The sequence below is a fragment of the Eptatretus burgeri genome, chromosome 11 (assembly GCF_056783735.1).
Source record: "Eptatretus burgeri isolate ZD-2024b chromosome 11, Ebu_testis_v1, whole genome shotgun sequence".
Classification (NCBI taxonomy): domain Eukaryota; kingdom Metazoa; phylum Chordata; class Myxini; order Myxiniformes; family Myxinidae; genus Eptatretus; species Eptatretus burgeri.
In genome coordinates, this window is record NC_140971.1 from 94,799,513 (window position 1) to 94,825,925 (window position 26,413).

The window sequence follows — 26,413 nt, forward strand, 5'->3', positions numbered from 1 at the left end:
ACAGATACCGAGACTGTTTGGAGGAACAGATACCGAGACTGTTTGGAGGAACAGATACCGAGACTGTGTGGAGGAACAGATACCGAGACTGTTTGGAGGAACAGATACCGAGACTGTTTGGAGTAGAGATACCGAGACTGTTTGGAGTAGAGATACCGAGACTGTTTGGAGTAGAGATACCGAGACTGTTTGGAGTAGAGATACCGAGACTGTTTGGAGGAGCAGATACCGAGACTGTTTGGAGGAGCAGATACCGAGACTGTTTGGAGGAGCAGATACCGAGACTGTTTGGAGGAGCAGATACCGAGACTGTTTGGAGGAGCAGATACCGAGACTGTTTGGAGGAGCAGATACCGAGACTGTTTGGAGGAGCAGATACCGAGACTGTTTGGAGGAGCAGATACCGAGACTGTTTGGAGGAGCAGATACCGAGACTGTTTGGAGGAGCAGATACCGAGACTGTTTGGAGGAGCAGATACCGAGACTGTTTGGAGGAGCAGATACCGAGACTGTTTGGAGGAGCAGATACCGAGACTGTTTGGAGGAGCAGATACCGAGACTGTTTGGAGGAGCAGATACCGAGACTGTTTTGAGGAGCAGATACCGAGACTGTTTGGAGGAGCAGATACCGAGACTGTTTGGAGGAGCAGATACCGAGACTGTTTGGAGGAGCAGATACCGAGACTGTTTGGAGGAGCAGATACCGAGACTGTTTGGAGTAGAGATACCGAGACTGTTTGGAGTAGAGATACCGAGACTGTTTGGAGTAGAGATACCGAGACTGTTTGGAGTAGAGATACCGAGACTGTTTGGAGTAGAGATACCGAGACTGTTTGGAGTAGAGATACCGAGACTGTTTGGAGTAGAGATACCAAGACTGTTTGGAGTAGAGATACCGAGACTGTTTGGAGTAGAGATACCGAGACTGTTTGGAGTAGAGATACCGAGACTGTTTGGAGTAGAGATACCGAGACTGTTTGGAGTAGAGATACCGAGACTGTTTGGAGTAGAGATACCGAGACTGTTTGGAGTAGAGATACCGAGACTGTTTGGAGTAGAGATACCGAGACTGTTTGGAGTAGAGATACCGAGACTGTTTGGAGTAGAGATACCAAGACTGTTTGGAGTAGAGATACCGAGACTGTTTGGAGTAGAGATACCGAGACTGTTTGGAGTAGAGATACCGAGACTGTTTGGAGTAGAGATACCGAGACTGTTTGGAGTAGAGATACCGAGACTGTTTGGAGTAGAGATACCGAGACTGTTTGGAGTAGAGATACCGAGACTGTTTGGAGTAGAGATACCGAGACTGTTTGGAGTAGAGATACCGAGACTGTTTGGAGTAGAGATACCGAGACTGTTTGGAGGAGCAGATACCGAGACTGTTTGGAGGAGCAGATACCGAGACTGTTTGGAGGAGCAGATACCGAGATTGTTTGGAGGAGCAGATACCGAGACTGTTTGGAGTAGAGATACCGAGACTGTTTGGAGTAGAGATACCGAGACTGTTTGGAGTAGAGATACCGAGACTGTTTGGAGTAGAGATACCGAGACTGTTTGGAGTAGAGATACCGAGACTGTTTGGAGTAGAGATACCGAGACTGCTTGAATAATGCATGACTTCCAACATGACAAATTGACCAACCATGATGGCACCCCATGAGCTTGCATCCAATGTACGTACGCATAGACCAAGCCTAAGCGTGCCAGCGTAAATTTACTTCTCCAGTTCATGAAGTGTGCTTTTTCTATGGTTGTATGCACTCACACTTGGTTTAGGCGTTCCTCAATGTAACACTGACTATCAGAGGCAGCACATGTTCATCTTATCTGGCCTCATCTTCAGTTTGCCTACACTTGACCCTTTCTTCAAATTCAACCTGTTTTAAGGTAACGCATGCAGACGGTTCACTATACAGTAAATCCCCATGTAGAAGGCAAACTCCCCCCCCCCCCCAAGAAAATGAAGGTAAAATAAGGTTGTTTGCAGCGTGCACCTTGTGCGCACAGGGACTGTCCTTGAGGTGTGAGTCAGCTGTGTTTTCAACCCCGTACCAGCAAAGAAGCCGCAGCTTGAGTTCATACAGCGATACCAACCCAGTGTGCAGCATCGAAGAGTGGGTTTTTGTTCATTTTTAATCGGCTCATTGAAGTAAGATGATGCTGAAACGTAACATGCAAGAGCGTGATTTACCGAAAAACAAACACGCACGCACAGGTGTGCCGACAATCTCTTCCAACCAAACCTTGAGATGGATCAACGCCCCTGTGTCCGGATAATCAAGAGTACGTGCAGTGGAATTTGCAACAACAAGTTTTCATCCGAATTTGAAGTTACGGTGCCACGGGTGTCAGACAAGGTTGCATGTTGTCTCCATTACTGTTTTTAGTGGTGTTGGACTGGGTGCTGTGGGAAAACAAGTGAACAAGTGAACAGACAAGTGAAACAAGTGAACAAGTGAACAGAGAAGGAACATAATACTTTGGAGGAACTAATTTGAACACCGAGAGGAACTCTGATTTGCTGATAAACATCTACCTGGTGTCGCAGTCCTTGTATACATTGCATGCAGGAGAAAGTAAATCATCTGCAGGAGATTGGGGTGCAGGTGGAGCTGAAAATTAACAAGAATCAAAGCATGCCAGTAACATCATCATCATCATCATCATCATCATCATCATCATCATCATCAAGGTTGACAAGTTCACATATCTGTAGTCATTAGTTACCATAACAGGAGGGGTTAGATGCAGATGTACTACCACGGATACCAAAGGCAAAGGGTGCATTCATGAGACTCAAGGAAGTTTGAAATCAAATGCATTACATCACAAAACGAAGCCGAGGCTCGTGAAACGTGAAAGGCTCGAGCCGAGGCTCGTGACAGCAACGTGAAATCAGTTCTCCCATTTGGATGTGAATCTTGGAAAAATCACTAAAGAAATAGCAATCCTGAGTCTTTCATCGACAGCAACCACAATAAAACCTTGAGAACCTTTTGGCTTGACAGGCCTCGTAAGAAAGAGGTTGAAAGGTTAATAGGGAGGAAAAACATCATGGAATATATATAAAAATTTGGAGGTGGAGATGGATTGGTCACGTGATACGCATGGAGGATCAAGATGTTCCGAAAAGAGCAATATGCAGGGCACCTGACAGTAAGAGAATGGATGGACGGCCAAGAGAGACCTGGCGACTTACCATCGAGAAGGAAATGAAAGGAGTGAAGGTCACCTGGAATATAATCGGAATGTGGGCCCAAGAATGTGACGAAAGTGGTGAAAGTTCAGAAGAAGCTCCAAATGCCAGGCGGCATGAATGGATCATATAATCAAGGGAGTGAGAAGTAGTATGAGAGTATGTTCAGAAGTGAGAGGGAAGGGATATGAAACATTTTAAATCGATTTAATTCTCCTTCAAAGATTAGGGTTGATAGTGTGAAGTAAGGAGTATGAATATTGGAGATGAGAGAGAACATTTGAATGAGATGTGGGACTTGAATGAATGAGATGTGGGACTTGAATGGATGAGATGTGGGACTTGAATGAATGAGATGTGGGACTTGAATGAATGAGATGTGGGACTTGAATGAATGAGGTGAGAAAGTGTAATGAGAGACAAGTGACTTCAATTTTGTTTAGATAAATTTCCGTTAAAAAAATAAATAAATAAATACTGCATTGCATTACAATTGACTAAAACAAAAGAAACATTGAAAACCTATGCTGATGCATATATAATTATTTTTATGACACTTGAATTTTTCATTTAATTAATTGTCCACCATTGTGTTTTTGGAGGGAATCAGAGTTAAACATTTCTTGGTCACACGCAATCACCTATGAGTGGGGGTCACCGGTTTTGGTGACTGTGTCAAAGGGTCCCACAAGTGCAAAATGGATGAAAACTCTCCCTGAGTGACAACACCCTTGCAGTGTGGACAATGTTGAACCAACCTGCAGATGGTCGCAGCTTTAATGTCATAAAAATAGGACCATGGGTCCTGAAGCTCACCTGCAACAGAAGCAATAGACAATGACGTTATAAAATATCGAAATTTTGTTAATGCTCAGAATATGGTCACGTGATTCGTTGAATGGAAGCCCTCTTGATGCGGATTACATCTATACGTTTTTACTGATTACAGGACATGTTATGACTGGTTACAGGTCATGTTTTTACTGGTCACAGGTCATGTTTTTACTGGTTACATGTCATGTTATAACTGGTTACATGTCATGTTTTTACTGGTCACAGGTCATGTTTTTACTGGTCTCGGGTGATGTTTTTACTGGTCACAGGTCATGTTTTTACTGGTTACATGTCATGTTTTTACTGGTTACATGTCAAGTTTTTACTGGCTACATGTCAAGTTTTTACTGGTTACATGTCATGTTTTTACTGGTTACATGTCATGTTTTTACTGGTTACAGACCATGTTTTTACTGGTTACATGTCATGCTTTTACTGGTCACAGGTCATGTTTTTACTGGTCACATGTCATGTTTTTACTGGTCACATGTCAAGTTTTTACTGGTTACATGTCATGTTTTTACTGGTTACATGTCATGTTTTTACTGGTTACCTGTCATGTTTTTACTGGTCACATGTCATGTTTTTACTGGTTACATGTCATGTTTTTACTGGTTACATGTCATGTTTTTACTGGTCACATGTCATGTTTTTACTGGTCACATGTCATGTTTTTACTGGTCACATGTCATGTTTTTACTGGTCACATGTCATGTTTTTACTGGTCACATGTCATGTTTTTACTGGTCACATGTCATGTTTTTACTGGTTACATGGCATGTTTTTACTGGTTACGGATCATGTTTTTACTAGTTACAGATCATGTTTTTACTGGTTACATGTCATGTTTTTACTGGTCACATGTCATGTTTTTACTGGTCACATGTCATGTTTTTACTGGTCACATGTCATGTTTTTACTGGTTATGGATCATGTTTTTACTGGTCACATGTCATGTTTTTACTGGTCACATGTCATGTTTTTACTGGTCACATGTCATGTTTTTACTGGTCACATGTCATGTTTTTACTGGTCACATGTCATGTTTTTACTGGTTACATGGCATGTTTTTACTGGTTACACGGCATGTTTTTACTGCTTACGGATCATGTTTTTACTAGTTACAGATCATGTTTTTACTGGTTACATGTCATGTTTTTACTGGTCACATGTCATGTTTTTACTGGTCACATGTCATGTTTTTACTGGTTACATGTCATGTTTTTACTGGTTACATGTCATGTTTTTACTGGTTACATGTCATGTTTTTATTGGTCTCGGGTGATGTTTTTACTGGTCACAGGTCATGTTTTTACTGGTCACAGGTCATGTTTTTACTGGTCACATGTCATGTTTTTACTGGTCACATGTCATGTTTTTACTGGTCACATGTCATGTTTTTACTGGTTACATGTCATGTTTTTACTGGTTACATGGCATGTTTTTACTGGTTACATGGCATGTTTTTACTGGTTACGGATCATGTTTTTATAAGTTACAGATCATGTTTTTACTGGTTACATGTCATGTTTTTACTGGTCACATGTCATGTTTTTACTGGTCACATGTCATGTTTTTACTGGTCACATGTCATGTTTTTACTAGTTACAGATCATGTTTTTACTGGTTAAATGGCATGTTTTTACAGGTTTTTGTTATTGACTGAGGGCATGGCTGTGCTGCTGATGCAACGCCCCCTGTTGGTTAGGGGAGGAATTTTTTGGTGTTTTTTGGCCAGATTACAACCCATTAGTGAGCGCAGATTTTGATGTGGTCAATACACCTTCGTTGGGCATCAAATATGAAACTTGTAGCCAAGTTTCGTCAAAATCGTGTGTTTGGTTCAAGCGATAATAAATGAAGTGTTTGCAGACTCACTGACTTACCTACGGACATTGATCGATCGATCAGCTCACCAGACCAAATTCCAGGTGATTAGGTGAGCAAACAATTGCTGAGTCGTTTGACTCGAGAGGTATTGCATACGTGGTGCAGGTACTTTACCACCTCTCTCATCCACAACGACCTCTGCCCATCGATTTTAATTTTAAATGCAGAACCACCATTTCTTGGGTCTATTTAATTATTACGTATTGAAGAGGTTCGTTAGAGCATCCCGTATAAGTCTGGGAGGTCGTTCAAACCCCGGATGAGTCACACCAAAGATTTTAAAAATGATCCACGCTGCTGACTTGCCTGAGTTTCAGCAATTAAAAGGATAGAGCATGGACAAACAACGCTGATGAGACAATGGCAATCGACACAGTGTAACCCTTTCAAAGAAACTGCTTTGGCAGCGCCAGCGCTGTATGAAGGATACAGTCCATCAAAGTCAAAATGGAAGGGCTTGGGAATGTCCTCTGTGTCAGTATGTACGAGTTCTGGCCCATTATACTGTATTGACTTCTCGTTTTGTTTCCAAAATCTTTCATTTTTGTGATTTTGAATTTTGAGAGTCAAATGTGATTGTATGTTTTGGGAAGTCGAATGTGATTGTGTGTTTTGGGAAGTCTAATGTGACTGCGTGTTTTGGGAAGTCTCAGGGTTGACCTTGTATCGTTGCAATATCAGGTGAGCGTTTGAGAGAGGAGGAGGACTTGAGATGTGAACCAGAGATCCAGCTTCGGCTGAATGCGGTCAAGTTCATTTTGTCAACGCGAGCTGTGCATGGTGGGGGCGGGCTGTGACGGTTTCGTGAGCCCTGTACCACAGGGCACTTGTTGACCACAGACCCAAGTCTTACCCACTGTACCTTCACCCGTGCGGGTTATTCCTGCCGGCTGACCGGTTGAGTTCATGAGGAACCAACGCAACTCTGTGGGTATCATCCATGCTGACAATCCACATCGACAATTTTTCTGGGCATCTCGCGCCAAGGTCAAATCCACCCTCCTCCTCATGGCCCTGTGCAATTCCTTACTGCGGAATTCACCCATGGGGCATGCTCGCCACGTACGCGGCTGGCCGGTTAATCTTCACTTCATGAGCATCTGTACGCCGTCTGGAGCCTTCCCGCTCGCTTCAAAAGTACAAGATCTCAACCTTGACTCACGGCTCGCATTCCATCAAAGTGTTGTATGAAAAAACACATGGGAGACAGGAGTGCCGGAGTAAAGTTGCCTACTTCAGAGTTGTGGGAATATTCAAAACTGCATTGAAACACGTGTGTGTAACTCTGAGTAAGTTTTGAAAGCATTGAACGTGAGATTTATAACATTGGGGGAATTTTACAGCCATTGAATGCTGGTATTGAATCATTGTGATGGATTCTTAGTAAATGACAGTAGGGATTAATAAATTGCATTTTAGATATCCTTCTATTTTATGTCGCGCGCTGGTGTCACCTGGTTAACAATAGCCGGAAAAGTTTAAAGTGATCGTTCTAGTTGTCTGCCACGCTCCCTCAGGGCACTCGCCCTGAGGCACGGAGCTCGTGCGTAACAGAAATTTGGGGCTCGTCTGCGATTTTTAATCCACAAGACCAATTGAGTACTCTGACCACTCCACACTAGGATTTGTGGGTGTGTCCAGAGAAACACTTATCCAGAAGAAAACTTATCCAGAAGATAAGACCCCGTAAAAGGTGTTGGGGTTTCGTTCAAAAAGAATTTGAATTGCTAATGGTAATTCTCAAGTGATTAAAAGAACCAGGTGAAACCACAATCGACCACTGTGGCATTTATTGCTCCTGAGTTTATTTAGGCACCAAGTGTGGAGAAACTAAGTGGGTTAAAGAAATCTAAGCTGGTAGACTTGGCTCGACATTGTCAGTTAAAGGTTAAGCCTAGTCAAAAGAAAGCAGAAATTCTAGCGTTGACATTGAGCAATTTAGTGGAACAGAAGCTTTTGCCTGACATGGCGTTTCAATTAATACAGGGTGAGAATGTGGAATTGCGAAGTTAGAGACAAGGGCATTGGAACTGCAGAACCAAGCATGAGAAAGAGAAATGCGAGAGAGAGAGAAAATGATAGAGAGATGGAGTTGCGGGCGAAAGAGCTGTTGATTAAAGAGCAAGATATGCAGGGACAACTAAGGATACGAGAGTTGGAAATGGAGAAGGGAATGCAACCCACGCCAAATCTAGCACATCTGACAACCAGTCCAAAGTCTTGGGACCTTACCAGACAGGTGAGACTTGTTCCGCTCTTTAGGGAAACAGTGGAAGATAATTACTTTCTGCATTTTGAAAAGGTGCCACATACATTGCAGTGGCCTGAGGAGTCTTAGACTATGTTATTGCAAAGTGTTTTCACAGGGAAGGCTCAGGAGGTTTACTCTGCTTTACCGCTGGACATGTGTACCCGGTATGGTGAGGTGAAAACAGCAAGGAGCCTCATTGGTATGCATGTCTGTCTGCGCTGTTGATTTGCCATCAAACGATGAAACCAGTCCAGCAGCTGAGGGGGTGTGTAGCATTGGGATTCTCATGTGTGTACTATTTGTGAATGTCTTTACAGCTGTGGAGGAACTATGGAAAGGGTTTGAAACAGCAAAGGGCTTACCTTAGGTAGCCTTTCAGGTTGCTTTAGGCAGCTTTCTTTGGCGAGAATAGCATGGGAGGAGTCAATTTATGTGTGTCTGTGTGTCTGTGTGTCTGTGTGTGTGTGTGTGTGTGTATATATTTTTTATACGTGTGTGTGTGTGTATTTATATTTTTTATACGTGTGTGTGTGTGTGTGTGTATATATATATATATATATATATATAAATATATATATATATATATATATATATAAATATATATATATATATATAAATATATATATATATATATATATATATAAATATATATATATATATATATATATATATATATATATATATATATATATATATATATATTGTTATGGCTGTGGAAATTCGCAATACACCATAAAGGGTCCTTAGATCAGTTATGAGGCGAAGTTTATGTGCAGATAGTTCCCCACCGTTGAATTTAGGGATTTCGTGTGATTCACCGGGCTGCGACTCTTTGAGATAGCCGTTTCTCTTTTCTATCGTTATTTTGAACAAACCTCCACGCAAGCAACAAGCCGCGTTGAAAACCGTCGAACGAAAAAGGGAACCAAGAGTTCCGATGGGCACGCGGATTTTTCCCGCCTGTTTTTTCCGAGGAGTGCGACTGAGGCAGGGGGAGGGCAGCTCGCCGCCGATTGGTGGATGAACAGAGTGAGGCGGTCGGGGTGAGGGAACGCCCCTTTTCGGGAACCTTCTCGAAGGGAGGTGGAGCCGAAAACGGGGAGGAGCGAAGGGCGGAGCCCCGCGCTATATAAGGCGGACCGCGCGCAAGGTCCATGAGCTCTCTCTCTCTGTCGGGGTCGAGTGCTTCTCTCTCTTGGTGGCCAGGGTCGAGCTCTCACTCTCTCTGTCTGGGTCGTCGACGTCACTCTCTCTCTGGTCCATGAGCTCTCTGTCGGGGTCGAGTGCTTCTCTCTCTTGGTGGCCAGGGTCGAGCTCTCACTCTCTCTGTCTGGGTCGTCGACGTCACTCTCTCTCTGGTCCATGAGCTCGCTGTCGGGGTCGAGTGCTTCTCTCTCTTGGTGGCCAGGGTCGAGCTCTCACTCTCTCTGTCTGGGTCATCGACGTCATTCTCTCTCTGCTCCTGAAGCCCCTTCTGCCCTTCAGTCCTTTCTCGTTCGGTCGTGGGTCATGAAAGCACCAGCAGCAACGCCAGAGAGAGCTCGCTGACCACACCAGGGGCCCGAGGTCAGGCGCGGCTACGCAAGGCTGTGGGGAGTCGACGTCGCGACCTGCCCACCGTCACGCCACAAGGGCGTGGGTAAGACCCTTCAGTCTCACGGGACCCGTTCGGTCCTCCAGGTCCCATGCCATAAAGGTTTACGAACCCCGTCTACATCCCTGCCTATGGGGAGGGTTTTTCTTTGCTTTTGTATGACTGCTGTGGCGCCGTGTCCCTATAAGTAAACCTGTGTAAGTGACTGTACATTGCTAATAATTATAGTCGGTCGTATTGCTTTTGTTTTCTATTTCTTGCCTGTAAATTGCATTCCTGCCTTGCTTGTGTTGTGTGTGTAATATGTGCTGCATAATAAATGTCCTTGTGTGAAATGTATCTCGTTCGTTGCGTCTTCTTTCCCCATTGAAAATGCCATCTTGCATCGTGGAATAATTAGGTGGGTTTTAAACACCCGATAAATAATCACATCCGTTGAGGTCGGCGATAACAATGCTCGGTTATCACTGTAGCACGGAACGGACCGCTTAAGCAGTTCTTGTCCTAGGCCGACCTGCGGCGAGGTACAATCGCCCGGTCGACGACTCGCGCAGGTACTTAGGTAGGTCAAATTTGGCGAACAACACTATCCTGCGCGGGTGGGCAATTGGCACGATCGTGGTGAGGTTAAACCCCCACCCGTGACTGGCTCCTGACGGTAGTTCCAGGAGGGTCACGACTGAATTGTCCACCCGGTGGGCGACGCGGTTGCGATTGGAGTTGCGCAATCGCTCGCACGCCAGGCAGGCTAGAATTCGCAACAATATATATATATATATATATATATATATATATATATATATATATATATATATGTTGTTGTTCGTCTTTCGGCTGCTCCCGTGAGGGGTCGCCACAGCGGATCATCCGTTATGATCCGCATACTGATTTGGCATAGGTTTTACGCCGGATGCCCTTCCTGACGCAACTCTGGTCACCTCTTACGACACAGGGATAAGGATTGGGTTTCGCCATGATTCTCGGCTGCCCTACACCCTCTCATAGCGCGGCCCAGCACAGAGCTCCCATCCTCAAGCGATCCTCCAACCCAAGCCTCCGAGTAGCTGGATTACAGGCGCATGCCACCATGCCCGGTATAAGCAGGAATAAATTCCTACGTGGGGCGAGTGTGAAAAAACGGACCCAACCTAAGACTCAAATCACTTACATAGTGACAGTCTGCTGAGCTATTGAGTCTTTGGGATATCCTCAACATTTTCTCACAATAACACTGCAAGCTATATAATGGCCAACGTCTTGCATGCCAGTTAGGCAGACCGCGTGTGTGTGTGTGTGTGTGTGTGTGTGTGTGTGTGTGTGTGTGTGTGTGTGTGTGTGTGTGTGTGTGTGTGTGTGTGTGTGTGTGTGTGTGTGTGTGTGTGTGTGTGTGTGTGTGTGTGTGTTTGTGTGTGTGCATTAGAGATATTTCCTCTATTTAAATTAAAGTTGCATGATTGTGTCTGAATGAGGTAAATGTCGTAATCACAGCACATATAATGCTGAATGATGCCTCATTTAAGGGTTCTTGGGTCTGGACAGTGCAAGCGGCGGTCCAAAAATATCAATATTCACACAATTTTGAGTTGTGTTCATTTTGTTGCACATACTGATGGTGTGTAGGTTCAGTCATTGGTTCGCACACCGACCAGGAGTAAACAAGGAAAAAACGACATAAAATGTCATGCCCCCATTGTTTTAGTAATTTTGCTGTGCGGAGTTAAAGGGCTAGCCCATATTTATTTACAACTAAGATCGGTAAATGCGTGTCCCAGAAATGGTTGAGGATGTGATGGATACCTTTTTATCATCATTTTTTTTGAACAACTAAAATGGCCACCAGTCTATCAGTCAACCATCTTTGATCAGATCGCAAAATAAAGTGAGGTTCACGTTTATGTCATCATGGACTGTGTGCCAAGTTTGAACAAAATCAGACCATTCATGTCCGAGAAATGGTTGGGGACGTGTCCAACACTGGGCTGTATTTTTTACAACTAAAATGGCCGCCAGTTGGCCATCCTTGATTGCATCGTGAAACAAAATGACATGAATTTGTACACCATCGTATGTTGTCTTTGTGCTAAGTACAAATAAGATTGGTCCATACATGTCTGAGATGTGGTTACGCACACACGGACACGAAAATCGAGACCAAATTCATAAGCCCCCCCCCCCGTTTTGGTCCAAGTCCAACAGGGATAAAATATATATCACTAGAAACTAGTCGGTCAATTCCATCCAACGAATAATTTCCTTTTTATCGATTTATTTCATTGAGAAACCTTAACATGAGGTCTTCACAGTTATTGACTGCAGTGTGATGCGGATTTGGTATTGGGAATGGGGTGGGAGGAGGTGTTACGGACGTGACGTTCACGCCTTTGTCATATCCTGCAAATATCATTTATTGGCTGCTCTTAGAGCACCCTTATTCTGGACATTTCCATCTGTCTGTCTGTCTGCGAAACTTTAGTGAAGCCTCGGGGCTAAACCACTCAACAGAGTCCAATGAAATTTGGTAGGTTGGACCAATATTTCTGGGAATCATGTGCTTTCGAATATGGGACCCCGGGCCCTAGCAACGGCATTGCAACGACCCTTTAAAAGTGGTGAAAAAATCGAAAAAAATCAAAAGAGAAATCGAAAAATCGAAGCTTAGAGTTCTGTGCGCAATCTATCTTGCTCCCTTCTTGCCAATTTGCAGCCCAAACAAAAAATATTTGTAGGAGGAGATAGGTTTTGGGCGAGTACATGTCGAACGTTTCAGAAATGGTTAATTGCGAATATCTCGAAGAGAAAGAGTCTGATTTTGATGAAACTTGGATGAAATGTGTACAATGTGGCAAGCATGTACACAAAAATGAATGGTTGCTATGCACCCCTCCGTTGCTTAGCAACAGCTAAAATACTTTATCGTACATCGTACATTTATTGTGGACTGTACAAAAAAAATCAATACCTCCGAAACTGGACCTCCGAGGGACGTGTTTTTTTGTGCCCTAGGAGAATGTCTTACAGTATCATATAAAAAAATAAAATCTTTAGCGAATAGATAAATGGAATCACCAGGGCTGCCATTTGTTAGAGTCTCTTTGGAAACATGCCTGAAATTTCACAAGGCGGGTTTCTGGGCGCCAACTAAGAGGGCTGTGAAAATCATATTTATTGTGCTAAATTGATTGATAGCATGGACATGAATATCGGCTAGTCATGTCGGCCAGCTTTCCATCTATAGCGAGCAGCCATGTCGCCTACCAGCTTGTTATTCATTTTATTTACTGCATCTGTTGAGATTGTCACCCTTTAATCTGCAACTCTTCTCATGCGATGGTGCACCCTTGATATTTTGTTCTCCTCCAGTTTCCCCTTCACCCCACTTCATCCCACCCTTTGCCCATCATCATTCCCTTCTTTCAAGAGGCTTGATACCTGTTGATAAATAGTATATTGAAACAACATAACACATGCCCTTTCAACGAAACCAGAAATCAATTGCTCGGCTGCACATGAGGATAATGCTTTTACAGAATTTCCTTCCCTCTTTAGCAGTCTTTTTGGTCAACAGTAAAACCAAAGAAAATTTGAGTATTTTTTTATTATTTTTTTTATTTTGGGCAAAGGGCCATGAAGGCAAAATGATTATGATGATATACATCTGATGCAGGGAGAGAAAAATATTACTACGTGAGGCAGAGATGATGCAGCGAGCTCGTTTTTCGCACATCATTCCTATCCTGGGGGTTTGCGAAGACCCGGAGTTTGTGGCCATTGTGATGGAGTACATGCCAAATGGGTCCCTTGATGCACTCCTCCACCAGGTATGACCTGCAACATTCTGATCTTATTTACACGGACCCCTGCCACGATCCCCAGCATCCTCCCACTCCTCCACCTCTTCCCTTCCTGCCAATCATCCATTCATGTATGATGTCTTTGCCTTCCTGTTCCCCTTTGATCCCCTCGGTCTGTAAACCTGTTTCTCGAGTCTACATTTCCAGATGTGGTGACCATGATGGGCTGTTTACCTGTAAATATTATTGGCCATTTCACACTGAAAGTGAGCCTGTGGCACCCAATAAGAAAAGGAGATTGCTGACGTCATAGTTTCTCCTCACTTTTCCTGTAGCCCAACATGGGAGAGATTGTATATACCTTGTATATGTGTGATGCATCTGCCCAGATGAGGTCTCACCTTCATTTCGCGTTGTGTTCATAAGACCAGACTCGAACAAGAACATGTGACCAACCTCTTTTTAGTTGTAAAATAACTTATTTTCATCTCTCAGAAGGCCTGGGTTCATGAGGGTCTATTTCTCTCAACCCAGACCCAAGGTCTGGTCAAGGTTTTGTAATGAGAGTTGACATTTTAAATTTCACAAAATAAGGTGAATGTCCTGGAAAGAAACCAGATGTTTCTGAATGTGGCTGAGTATTTATCAAACTAATCTATACTAGTGTGTGTGTGTGTGTGTGTGTGTGTGTGTGTGTGTGTGTGTGTGTGTGTGTGTGTGTGTGTGTGTGTGTGTGTGTGTGTGTGTGTGTCCTCCATAACTCCAAAACCATGAAACCTAGCAGCCTGAAACTTTTCATACATACCTAGGGAACTCCAAGGAAGTACAAGAGTGTAAATTGTATGTTTGGGTTAATTAAAACACCCCTTGTGAAGATAATGAACGGCCTTATTTAATTATATCCATCATCAGGCGCACCTTCGGCCACCTCACTCTCTCGGGTCTTAAGACGTATCCTGGGTAACCTCACTGGGGTTTGAAGCCGCCATGTGTTTTTTTTGGCCTGCTCAACCGCGCCTTGACTTGGAACAGGCCACAATGATTTCTAACGATAAAGGTTTTTTGTTTTTTTCCACTTGCCTCACTCATATTATCGAATGCCTGTTCATCATAGCTATGAATCACCGGATACGTTGTAATGCTTCTAAACATCCGGAGATGCCAGCATTTGTGGCTTTATTTCATTTCCGCACATGCGATGACCTCGAGAATAACTTAAACTAAGGAGAATTACAAAATTTAAGCTCCAGAATCAAACTTGGCAGCAGTTCCGACTCCTGAAAAAGTGTTCATTTGTCCAATTTTTTTTGTATACAAAGTAGAGGGTCATGGAAGAGTTAGTATTAGTGCAATGAACGTAGATGGATTTGACATTTTGGGCGTCTCTGGGAGGTGGATGTTTAATATGACGGTTTGGTGACTGCATGCCAAGCGAGCCATTTTTTTTAATCAACCCTTTCGTTGGAGTGCTTAAGCCATTTCACGAGCACTCTGCAATATTCACACTGTCACTGAATAGTGAATAAGATATCAATTGACTTGAACAAAGTTCAGGGGCCACTCGCGTTCGTTGGCCATGTGTTGTTCTGCGGTGCTACAACAGGCAGTGGCTGGCTCGCTGAAAATGTTAAATTTTATATTCCATGAAGTTTCCCCTTTTTGTACGATCTTCTATTGTACGACCCATTACTTCGGCGAAGATAAATACAAATAAAAATTAAACATTTCATTTTTAAAAGTTTCTTCAACCGTTTTGTGCATTGCTTGGTGAAGCAACTTGGCACGAGTTCTTCAAGCTTCAATCAATGGCAATACTGCGGTTCGATACAGGAGGTAGGAAGGCAAAATAAATTATATGATCACATTCAGAAAAAAAACGTTTTCAGTTGTCACAAAGTAATGAATCGTCACATCATGGCAGGAAAGCCAACAGGTACGCATGCACACTCTTAAGTTGTCTCGCCTGTGTTCGAATCTCGACCCAGCTATAAACTGTTATCCCATGTTTCACAGACAAGGTGATTCATCAATGTGTGTGCTGTCTATCGGATGGACGTTAAACTGGGCTCCTCATCTGCCGGAATCCCTCTCCCTATCCCTCCTCTCACCCCTCTGCCCCTCTCACCTCTATCCCACCCCTCTTCCTCTTTCCAAGCCTGCCCCCTCTCTCTCTCTCTCTCTCCCCCATTCCTCTCCCCTCCCCCTCTGTTGAGGGGACTGTAGCATGTACAAATCAGATTCAGAGTGAGCCGACTGGAGGGGTGCAAAGGTTGCTGCATGTAGAGCATGTATGTATGTATGTATGCATGCAGGCAGACCTTTGCAGGGTATATAGCATGAGTTTTAAATGCTCCTGCCTCAGGTATCTAAAGTATCTGTGTGTGTGTGTGTGTGTGTGTGTGTGTGTGTGTGTGTGTGTGTGTGTGTGTGTGTGTGTGTGTGTGTGTGTGTGTGTGTGTGTGTGTGTGTGTGTGTGTGTGTGTGTGTGTGTGTGTGTGTGTGTGTGTGTGTGTGTGTGCGTGCATTCGGTCATGACGTATCTACCTCCGTTTCGGTAAGGGTGGTCACGAATTATGGACCAAGGTGTGAAGTGTTATTCTCAAAGTTTTGTTCCGAGGTTTCTGTTGAGCATCGTCACTGAGCCCCGGACAGCTGCCAACTGTAGTTCGTTTGTAGTAATATTCCCAAGGATAGTTTGTAATATCTCTGAGGTTCTTCGTCATTATTCCTGTTGCTCCAATGATCACTGGTACAATTTCGAATCTCTTCAACTTCCAAGGCCTTTTCACTTCATTTTTGAAATCTTGGTATTTGGTCATTTTCTTGATTTCTGTGTTGTTCAGGCAAAAATCTTAGTACTGAAATGTGTGTGTGTGTGTGTGTGTGTGTGTGTGTGTGTGTGTGTGTGTGTGTGTGTGTGTGTGTGTGTGTGTGTGTGTGTGTGTGTGTGTGTGTGTGTGTGTGTGTGTGTGTGTGTGTGTATGTGTATTCGGTCATTAAGCATGACACATCATTATCTTTGCTAATCCCATCCTCCTTCACTCTCACATACACCCTTCCTCACACCCATCCCTCCCGCAGTGTAAGCAACATTTGGTTTGGCGTCGCTCTCCCCACCTCCCTTTCTTCCTTTCTCTCCCCCCCTTCCTCGCCCTCCCCTCCTTCTTCTCCCTCTCATCCCTCCCCCCACCCTTAATGTCCCCGTTAGCAAAGCAACAGATTGTATTTGCTAATAAATAAAGAAATGCACGATTCCACATTGGTGGCTTTATTTGACGAACTTTGCTTCTCGTTGATGTCCCAAGCCCTGGAACGTCCCATACGTGCCATGGCTGCTCCGGATCCGCATGTTGCACGAGATTGCGCTCGCAATGAACTACCTGCACAGTCTCACACCACCCCTGCTGCACCATGATTTGAAGAGCCACAACGTCCTGCTTGATGGTGATTTCCATACGAAGGTATAAAGGGCCATGAGTGCAAATGTATCATGACAAGACCTTTGTGATTGTTGGGCCTCTAATGTGGAAAAACAGTATTAAGCTGTGGTTGATTACCTGGCTTACATGGCCAAGTTAATTTGTACAAAACATTTTATTAAGTCATTTATTTAGTTGACATTGATCCAAGACCCGTGGAGTGGCTTGGACGGAAATCACATGCAGGGCAAAGACGTGCCAGTGTGCTTTTTAGTGAATTTCAACCACATTTGGAAGTATAGACATTAATCAAATTTACATCGTCTGTGGGGTTTCAATCTGGGATCCCAGCATCATGAGCTACAGTGCCTTAAGAAAGTATTCACACCCCTCAACTTTTTTCACATCTTGTTGTTACAGCCTGAATCTCAAATGGATTAAATTGAAAAAATTTTTTGTCATCGATCGACACAAAATACCCCATAATGACAAAGTGAAAACTTGTTTTTAGAAATTTTTACAAATCAATTAAAAATGAAAGTCCGATTCATTGAACATTTAAAATAAATAACTAATAATCGTGTAAAAAAATAATTTCTTAATCAATTGTCTAATAGCATAACAAAAGCACCACTGTTTCAGCCGAATCTGTAACTTTTTGAAAATAAAGTAATTCATCAAAAAATTAACAATCGATCAATCAAAAATAATCTTCATAGCCAAATCATTGGTTCGTATTCAAATATCAGCTTCCTAGCTCAAAAGGTGCCTGAGATATTGCCCAGATGAGAAAGAATATAAATAATTAAGCAATTCATCGATTTGATTAATCAAAAAATAAAAAATATATAGCGTTTTTGGCAAAGGACATCGTCATATTTGTCCTCAAATTTCAGCTGGCTGAGATATCGCCTGGACAAACAAGAAAACAAACTAGTAGCGGTACATTCAAAGTACACTATCCTCATGCCAAATAATTAAATAACAATCCACCAGCATACGACATCGCCGGGGCACCTTTGGAACCTGGCGTTGCCACCTTGCAGCACATGGAGTTGGAATTGGGAGGGAGCTGTGGACAAGAATTGATTGATTAATTGCAGAATTAAAATAAATGAATAACAATACTTTTGAAAATTAAGTAATAAATCTAAAATACCCATTATAGCCAAATCACATGGTCACTGTCATGTCCAAATATCAGCTTCAGAGGCTCAAAATATGACTGAGATATTGCCAGGATGAGAAATAAAATAAATAAGCAATTAATAAATCGATAATAATTAAGTAATTAATAAATTCATTGATTAATTAAAAATATAAAAATAACCTTTTTGCCAAAGCAAATCTTCACTTTTGTCCCCAAATTTCAGCTTCCTAGCTCACACGATGGCTGAGATATCGCCCGAACGAATAAACAAGAAAACGAGAAAACGGAGTAAAAAACCGAGTGTTCGTCCGGTCCAAATTTCCGAACAAATGAGCTCGAGATTGCCGGCACTGCCACCAGGTACAAGAGCAACATCCTCGACATGCCGAAAGCCTCCGATGACGTACCATTGCTTGGGCCATTGCCTGTGAAACTACCGGCAGCGTCATCAGCTGCTCCTCTGTCGCCAGATTAACATTGAGACGCTCAGCAAGGGGCAACGCTGTTAGGGAATCCTCCGCAGAGCCAGTCTCTTCACCAACAGCAGGGTGACCAGAGATATTCCGGAAGTTGCACACGGCACTGACCTTCCGTTTATGCCAAGTTCTACCGACGACTGCACCATTGCTGTTGGTATTGCAATGGCCAGAACACCTTTAATGTGCTTGTGCCATCGATTCCAGATGACTTGCGGCTGTGACATGTTAGACTTCCACCCATGATGGTCTGGGGGTGGGGGAATGGGGCAGGAAGGGTGGGAAGGAAATCCCCCCAAAAAGAAGAGAACAAAAATTAAAGATTACCTTTGTAATCAACTTTAACTTTTCACTTTATGCAAACACCAACAGCAACATCATGAGTCGAAACACAAGCAGTTGAGCACTGTTTATGAGTATAACCATGCAATTAAAAAAACATTTGTTCTTATATTAATGGAAATCCAGCATGCCAAACAATGTTGTTGTTGCTGCTGCTGCTCCACTCCATCAGAGCAGACAACTCACAACTTTCAAACAAACCAAAAAAAAAAGAATATTACCCCTTCTCACCTTTCCCTCCCATAACCACTTGACTTCCTCTTCCTTTTTCCTTGCTTTCCACATTTCCGATCCCACTTTGATAATGAAGGTATTCACCACTCACCTTCACAGTCTTATTTCTTCAAACTCTTCCTTTACTCTGCCCCCTCTTCATTAACATAAATAAAACTGACTCTTTAAATGTCTCGTCTCCCTCTCTCTCCCTCCTCTCTCTCCTCTCTCGCCCGTCTCTGTCTCTTCTCTCTTCTCCCCTCTCCCCTCTCCCCCTCCCCCCTCTCCCCCTCCCCCTTCCTCTCTCTCTCCCCCTCTCTCCCCTCCCTCTCTCTCCCCCTCCCCTCTCCCGCCCCTCCCCTCCCCCTCTCCCGCCCCTCCCCTCCCCCTCTCCCGCCCCTCCCCCTCTCCCCTCTCTCGCCCCTCCCTCTCCCGCCCCTCCCCTCTCTCGCCCCTCCCCCTCGACCTTTTTTTATTATTTTATTTATTTTCGACCTTTCTTTCATCCCGTGTCGAAAAATTCCATCTGTTACATCTGTTACAACACTTTCTTCCTTCATTCTCTCAATCCTTCTGAACTTACTCCATCCAACCTCCAATCCAGTTAAAGTAATCTCTGACCGACAAATTAAATAAATCCCGTTTTGCAATATTTGCTCATCTTCCATTATTAATTGTCCTTTTTTCCAATTTCAGTGCAAATTCATCCCACCTCCTTAAATCTACCTCCTCCGACCTCCTTCCCTGTTATGTACCCTCTCCCTACTACTCCCATCCCACCCCCCCCCCCATCCTTGCATCTCTCCACTGTTCATCTGTCCTCTGCCTTACTAACAGTTCATCCTCTCGTTTCCCAAACTGTATGGTTTTCAAACATTTGTGAGCTCCATTACAACTGAAATGAACGAGAGAGAAAGGCCTTCGAGGAATTAGGCTTTAATTCACTTGATTGAAGCCATCTCTGCAAACACAGCAAAAGGAGAACATGAGCAATCAATCAGAGCGGGGTATTATAACAATTAACCAGCAAACACGCAGATCCGGGTATACACTCTCAACTCTCACCGTTTCAGCCTCAGTGGACTACTCCATTTAATGACAAGGCCCCAGGGACCGTCCTTTCGGCAGAGCAGTTTTCAGCTTTGATTTACCTCACGCGCGAGTCACACGTCACGTGGTGCGACTTCGTCTTCTTCTTCTTCTTTAATTTCACCACAACAACCAAACAAATGTCTAACATTCTCATTCAGCACACTCCTCAATATCTCAAAACACTCTCTCTCTCTCTTTCCTCTCATCGCATCTCCCCTCTTCCCACCCCCTCAAATCTTGTTTCTTCCCCCACCCGCTCCCGCCTCGACCATACCACTACCCAGTCTCATCCTCCCCCTCTCCCCACCCCTCCCTTCTGCTTGCTCTCATCATCTCCCCATCCCTCTCAAAGATTCCCTCTCACCCCTCCCTCTTCAAAGCAAACTTCACACTCTCTCCCCCACCACCCAAACATTCCCCTCACCCTTCTCAAAAGCTCCCTCTACAACCCTTCTCCCTCAACTCTCCCCTCACCCTTCTCCCCAAAATGTCCCCTCACCCCTCCCTTTCTAATCTCCCCATCACTACCCCTTCTCAAAGCTGCCTCCCCCTCTTCACACCCCCTCAAATCGTGTGCCTTCCTCTCCCCTGCCCGCTCCCTTCTTCACCATACTACGACCAACTCTCATCCTTTCCTTCTCCCAATCTCTCCCTTCTCCCTCTTCCCCCATGGCCGTGCCTGTTCTCATTATCTCCCCTCTCCCTCAAAGCTTCCCTCTCATCCCTCCATCTCAATTCAGCCACCTCCCTCTTCAAGGCAAACTTCTCTCTTTTCCCCATCCAAGCTCTCCCCTGACCCTTCTCCCTCAATTCTCCACCCTGACCCTTCTCCCTCAATTATCCCCCCTGACCATTCTCCCCCTTGCCCCTCCTCAAATTCTCAAAACTGCCCACTCATATCCACAAAGCTGCCCCCTTCCCCCACCCTCTCTCTTCCAAATTATTCCTCCACCTCCTCCAATCTTCTACTTCCCTTTGCCCCCTCTTATCACTCCCCACTGTGACTCATCCCTTTGCCTTCCTCCCCATCCGACCCTCTCCCCTAACTCTTCTGTATTCTCCAACACACTGTCAACAACTCTCCTTACCTGTACCTCTCCTTCCTCTTCGTACCCTTCACAAATATTACCGCTTTGCACAAAAAAGGTGCAAAAACAGATCCTTGCAGCTACAGACCAATCAGCCTTCTCCCAATCATCAGCAGGGTTATGGAATCCATCATCGCTTCAGACATCAAATCCTCCCTCTTCTCCAATGGCTTGATTTCCAATCATCAATTTGGATTTGGACCAGGTCACTCTACCCTGGATATGCTGCTTCTACTCTCCCAACAATGGATGGAGGTCTTCAATGCCAGACATGAAAACAGAGCCATGTTCCTCGACATATCACGTGCTTTCGATACGGTCTGGCACCATGCCCTACTCACCAAACTCTCTTCCTACGGTATCCAAGGCCATCTCCACTCATGGCTCGCAGACTTCCTCTCCTGTCGCAGTCAACGTGTGGCCCTTAATGGAGTTCTCTTATCCGCTCTTCCTGTCCAGGCTGGAGTTCCTCAAGGCAGCGTACTGGGCCCTGTTCTTTTTCTGGTTTTTATGAATGATCTCTCCCACTCTCTGGAAAATCCTCTTTATCTCTTTGCTGATGACTCCACCCTCTGCTGTACCATCTGTTATCCCTTAGACTGGCAAGCAGCAGCTTCTTCGCTCACTGCAGATCTGGACAAAATCACAAACTGGTCCAACACGTGGAACATGTCTTTCAATCCGGACAAATCTCACACTCTCACTATGTCTCTCCGAAAGGACCATCTGGAACCCCCCCCCCCCCCCCAATCTATTTTCTCAACAATCCTCTGGAAGAAGTCCTTTCTTTCAAGCTTCTGGGTCTCACTATCTGCCACGATCTTTCCTGGGAAAGCCACATTTCCAACCTGGCCTCCAAAGCCAGTCGCTGATTGCACATCCTCCTTTGTGCAAAGCCCTTCCTTGGCACACCTTAACTCCTGATCACATATAAAGCTTTCAACCACAGCCTGATGGAGTACTGCTCTCCCCTCTGGGCTGGTGCTCCCATTCCACACCTTCCTTGGCTTCACGCTGTGGAAACCAATGCATTTAGGATCATTGATATCTCCCGCAATGAAGCTGAGTCTTTGGGTCTCTCACTCTCTCACTGCAGGCAAGTTGGTGGTCTTTCCGTCTTTTACCGTCTCCTCTCCAGCCTGACCCCCCTGCTCTGTCTGTGATATGTTCCCTCCCCCCCCCCCCCATATTTCTGCAGGGCACTCAAGTGCCATCTCCATCCCCTTTCTGGTGAAACTACCAAATTCAAGAATCACTGCTCACCTTCACTCTTTCACTCCTCTTCTTTTTCCCACCTCTGGAATAAACTCCCACACTCTCTTCAATCCCACTCTTCCCTCCAGGTCTTCAAAGCAGCTGTTCACCACCATCTCGTATCTTCCCCCATCCAAAAACCACAATCTTTTCTACCCCCGTTAATCCACCCCACAGCCAACTCCTTCAAATCCTCTGTTTTCCTTCCTGAAAGTCCCTGTTATGTCCATTTTGTTTACCCTGTGTACCCCACCCCATCCCTCTCCCTTCTACAGATCTCCTCATGTCTCTGTTGCTCACTGTTTTGTGCTTCCCTCTCCCACCGCTCTTGTCTCCTGCTTCCCTTGTTATACATTATGAGTGTTAACTCTCATACGAGCCTCGACATTGTATACAAAAAAATTTCAAAAACACTTGCACCAAACTTTCCCCCTTCCAACCACATGAGAATGTGGGAAGAACGACAAGAAATTAATTTATTTGAAAGTGTGTGTGTTTTTTTTCATTGGTCTCCACTGATATGTCGGTAAATCTGTGAAATGTTATCACTGGCTATTCTCCCTTTAGTTTTGATCTGCTTTCCCTTCCCCTATTTCCGGTTGTGTTGTTATCTTGTGTCAATAACTTTATTTGAAATCGATGTGACTGCCATCACTTGTGCACCATGCAGATAGCTGATTTTGGACTTGCCAAGTGGCGGAAACAATCCCAGTTCTCTTCCGTGGGATCAAACCCAACGGCCCTTGGTGCTGGCACGGTGCTGTACATGCCACCGGAGGCCTTCGACAGCGAGAAGCGTACTGACGCCACCCATGATGTCTACAGGTGCTGCTTTGGAGAAATGATCCACAGGCAGTGAAACTGGGAGAATTGTTAGGAAAGTATGATAATCATTGAGTGCATCATTGTTGAAATCTTCATAAAGATAACGAGTCACGTATTCATTAATTATTTATGCTTTCGGAGAAGATGGAGATGTAAATGGTGAGGAACAAAACAATTATAAAATGACTCTAAGAGAGGACAAAGGAGGCAGTGAAGAAGTCTGAGATGAGGATGAATAAAAAGGATAATGGTAAAGGGAGAAGAGAAAAAGGGTAACGTGCGGTATTGAGCGAGAAGTTGGGGTTGGGGGTAGGGGTCCAATGGCAGTTAGTTGAGGGTTGCAGTCACGCACATGACCTGATGACCTGATGACACACAACACCCACAACTCAGTGAATCAATATTGCCGGATACCATGAAAGCAGAACATGCACATAGCACCGACGGATAACCCAATTCATTTCCGATCCACTTTTCATTTCTGTCGATGTCCCAATGTCGGTTCCTATATCCCCATTGCTTTGTGGTCCCTATCCCATTCAATTTTTATGCCTATTTATTATTATCATTGCTGCTAACACCTTCCCAGGAGCACCCTTCCATACATTCATGATAAAGTGAAGAACCCTTACCTTACTACTGTCTTGATTCTCCTCTTATTGACTCTCAAGCAATGCCACCTGGTCCTGTCACTGCCCAGCAGGGTTAAACAGCTTTCCTGCATCTATTAAATGAATGCACTTCCTCATTTGTTCACAAATAAATATCTCCAATACCTTACCCAATACCAAAGTTAGATGAACAGATAGTCTTCTAAAGCTTCCCTCGAGCCCTTCTTAAACTAGAGAGTTCATTGAATACATCACCCGACGCAGTCTTGACAAACAAGGACATGTGAGGGGTCTGCGAGCGGAAAATTTGATTGGTTGTGATGATGTAAAATGCTGTCATGTTTTGTGACTCGGTGTGATTTACAAAGGTTATATGGCTTCTCTTTGTGAGTTTCAAAGCAAAATATATTTCATAACACCTGATTTCCGTCACCGTATTAACCTGTTTTCTAAATTACAGAGCCAATTATTTTCTCCACCCGTCACACAAAGCTGTTTTATAAAGATGAATGTTTAAACACATCCCCTTGAAATGTCTAAAATACAACGCTGTTTTTAAAATTTGTTTGTTGAAAATCCCCCAAAATAAGGGTGAAATCTACTCAAGGTCTTTGGGTTTTATACAGAATGTACTGTAGTTGGTAATCACAATGATTTTAATCTTCAGATTCCCAAAAAACTGCTGATAACACCCAAACACTAATATATATATATTAATAGCTCTCTCTCTCTCTCTCTCTCTCTCTCTCTCTCTCTCTCTCTCTCTCTCTCTCTCTCTCTCTCTCTCTCTCTCTCTCTCTCTCTCTCTCTCTCTCTCTCTCTCTCTCTCTCTCTCTCTCTCTCTCTCTCTCTCTCTCTCTCTCTCTCTCTCTCTCTCTCTCTCTCTCTCTCTCTCTCTCTCTCTCTCTCTCTCTAGCTCTCTAGCTCTCTAGCTCTCTAGCTCTCTAGCTCTCTAGCTCTCTAGCTCTCTAGCTCTCTAGCTCTCTAGCTCTCTAGCTCTCTAGCTCTCTAGCTCTCTCTCTAGCTCTCTCTAGCTCTCTCTCTAGCTCTCTCTCTAGCTCTCTCTCTAGCTCTCTCTCTAGCTCTCTCTCTAGCTCTCTCTCTAGCTCTCTCTCTAGCTCTCTCTCTAGCTCTCTCTCTAGCTCTCTCTCTAGCTCTCTCTCTAGCTCTCTCTCTCTCTCTCTCTCTCTCTCTCTCTCTCTCTCTAGCTCTCTCTCTCTCTCTCTAGCTCTCTCTCTCTCTCTCTCTCTCCCTCTCTCTCCCTCTCTCTCTCTCTCTCTCCCCCTCTCCCCCTCTCTCCCCCCCCATCCTCACTCTGCCCCCTCCTGATACAGTGCAGCACCTTCTCACACATCTTTCTCTGTGTCTCCGGACGTGTCCAGGCGGTGATTATGTCCGGACGGTGTTTGTCTCCAGACGTCTCCGGATTGTGTTTATCTCTGAATGATGTTTATGTCCGGATGTGTCCATGTTTGTTTCTGGACATGTCCGGGCAGTGTTTGTCTTCGGACGGAGTTTGTCTCCGGACGTGTCCTGGTGGCTTTTGCCTTCTTCTTCTTCTTCTTCTTCTTCTTCTTCTTCTTCTTCTTCTTCTTCTTCTTCTTCTTCTTCTTCTTCTTCTTCTTCTTCTTCTTCTTCTTCTTCTTCTTCTTCTTCTTCTTCTTCTTCTTCTTCTTCTATATGGCAGCTTGATACCACTTAAATACCATGTGCTTATCTCAAAAACAATTCTTAATCGCCATGCTCAACTAACCCGCTCTCTTGCTGCCTCGAGCTTTGCTCCTGACAAGAATATATTTATGCAAACACCAATGTTACAACTTTCAATGTTTTCCTTCAATCAGCACTGCACCATCCATTCTTTCTGCAATGTCATCACACCAGCCCCCTCTCGGCAGTCTACCTCTCGTTTTTTGTCCCCCCCCCCTCCCACAGTCCTTCTGAAGAAAGCTGTATCTACATATCTAATCAATTCATATCCAACCAATACCATCTCATCCTTCCTGCACTTTTGTAGCCTCTCCACCTTTGCACACCAATACCCACTCCACTCTACTCTGCTACATGTCTGCACCCCATCCATACCGCTGACCGTGTGCACCCACCCATCCACGCTGCCACCCTGCCTGCACTCCATCCGTGCCGCTGCCTGCCCCGTCTGCACCCCATCTGCGCCGCTGTCCGCCCTGCCTGCACCCCATACACACCGCTGCCCGCTCTGTTTGCACCCCATCCGTGTCGCTTCTCGCCCCGCTTGTACCCTATCCATGCCGCTGCACCCCTACCTGCACCCTATCCGTGCCGCTGCTCGCCCTGCCTGCACCCCATCTGCACCGCTGCCTGCCTCGCCTGCACCCTATCCACACCGCTGCCCACCTGCTGTC

General features: G+C 44.6%; 1 protein-coding gene and 2 long non-coding RNA genes across 4 annotated transcripts in view; 1 reads left to right on the plus strand and 2 right to left on the minus strand.

The window, feature by feature from the left end:
- The window catches only part of RIPK2 (receptor interacting serine/threonine kinase 2), a 47,804-nt gene that overhangs the window by 3,524 nt on the left and 17,867 nt on the right, over nucleotides 1–26,413 (plus strand). For both annotated transcript variants that reach the window (XM_085847466.1, XM_085847465.1), the window contains exons 3-5: nucleotides 13,433–13,586; nucleotides 16,865–17,020; nucleotides 23,264–23,418. In XM_085847466.1, the coding sequence (XP_085703592.1) occupies nucleotides 13,433–13,586; nucleotides 16,865–17,020; nucleotides 23,264–23,418 (465 nt within the window). The remainder of the gene's footprint in view (nucleotides 1–13,432; nucleotides 13,587–16,864; nucleotides 17,021–23,263; nucleotides 23,419–26,413) is intronic.
- LOC147017688 (uncharacterized) lies at nucleotides 1,974–4,275 on the minus strand. Its single transcript, XR_015049598.1, has 3 exons — nucleotides 3,958–4,275; nucleotides 2,540–2,588; nucleotides 1,974–2,407 (listed from the first exon to the last, which is right to left on the minus strand). It is a non-coding gene; the product is annotated as an uncharacterized LOC147017688 (long non-coding RNA).
- LOC147017689 (uncharacterized) lies at nucleotides 17,135–19,388 on the minus strand. Its single transcript, XR_015049597.1, has 2 exons — nucleotides 19,178–19,388; nucleotides 17,135–18,854 (listed from the first exon to the last, which is right to left on the minus strand). It is a non-coding gene; the product is annotated as an uncharacterized LOC147017689 (long non-coding RNA).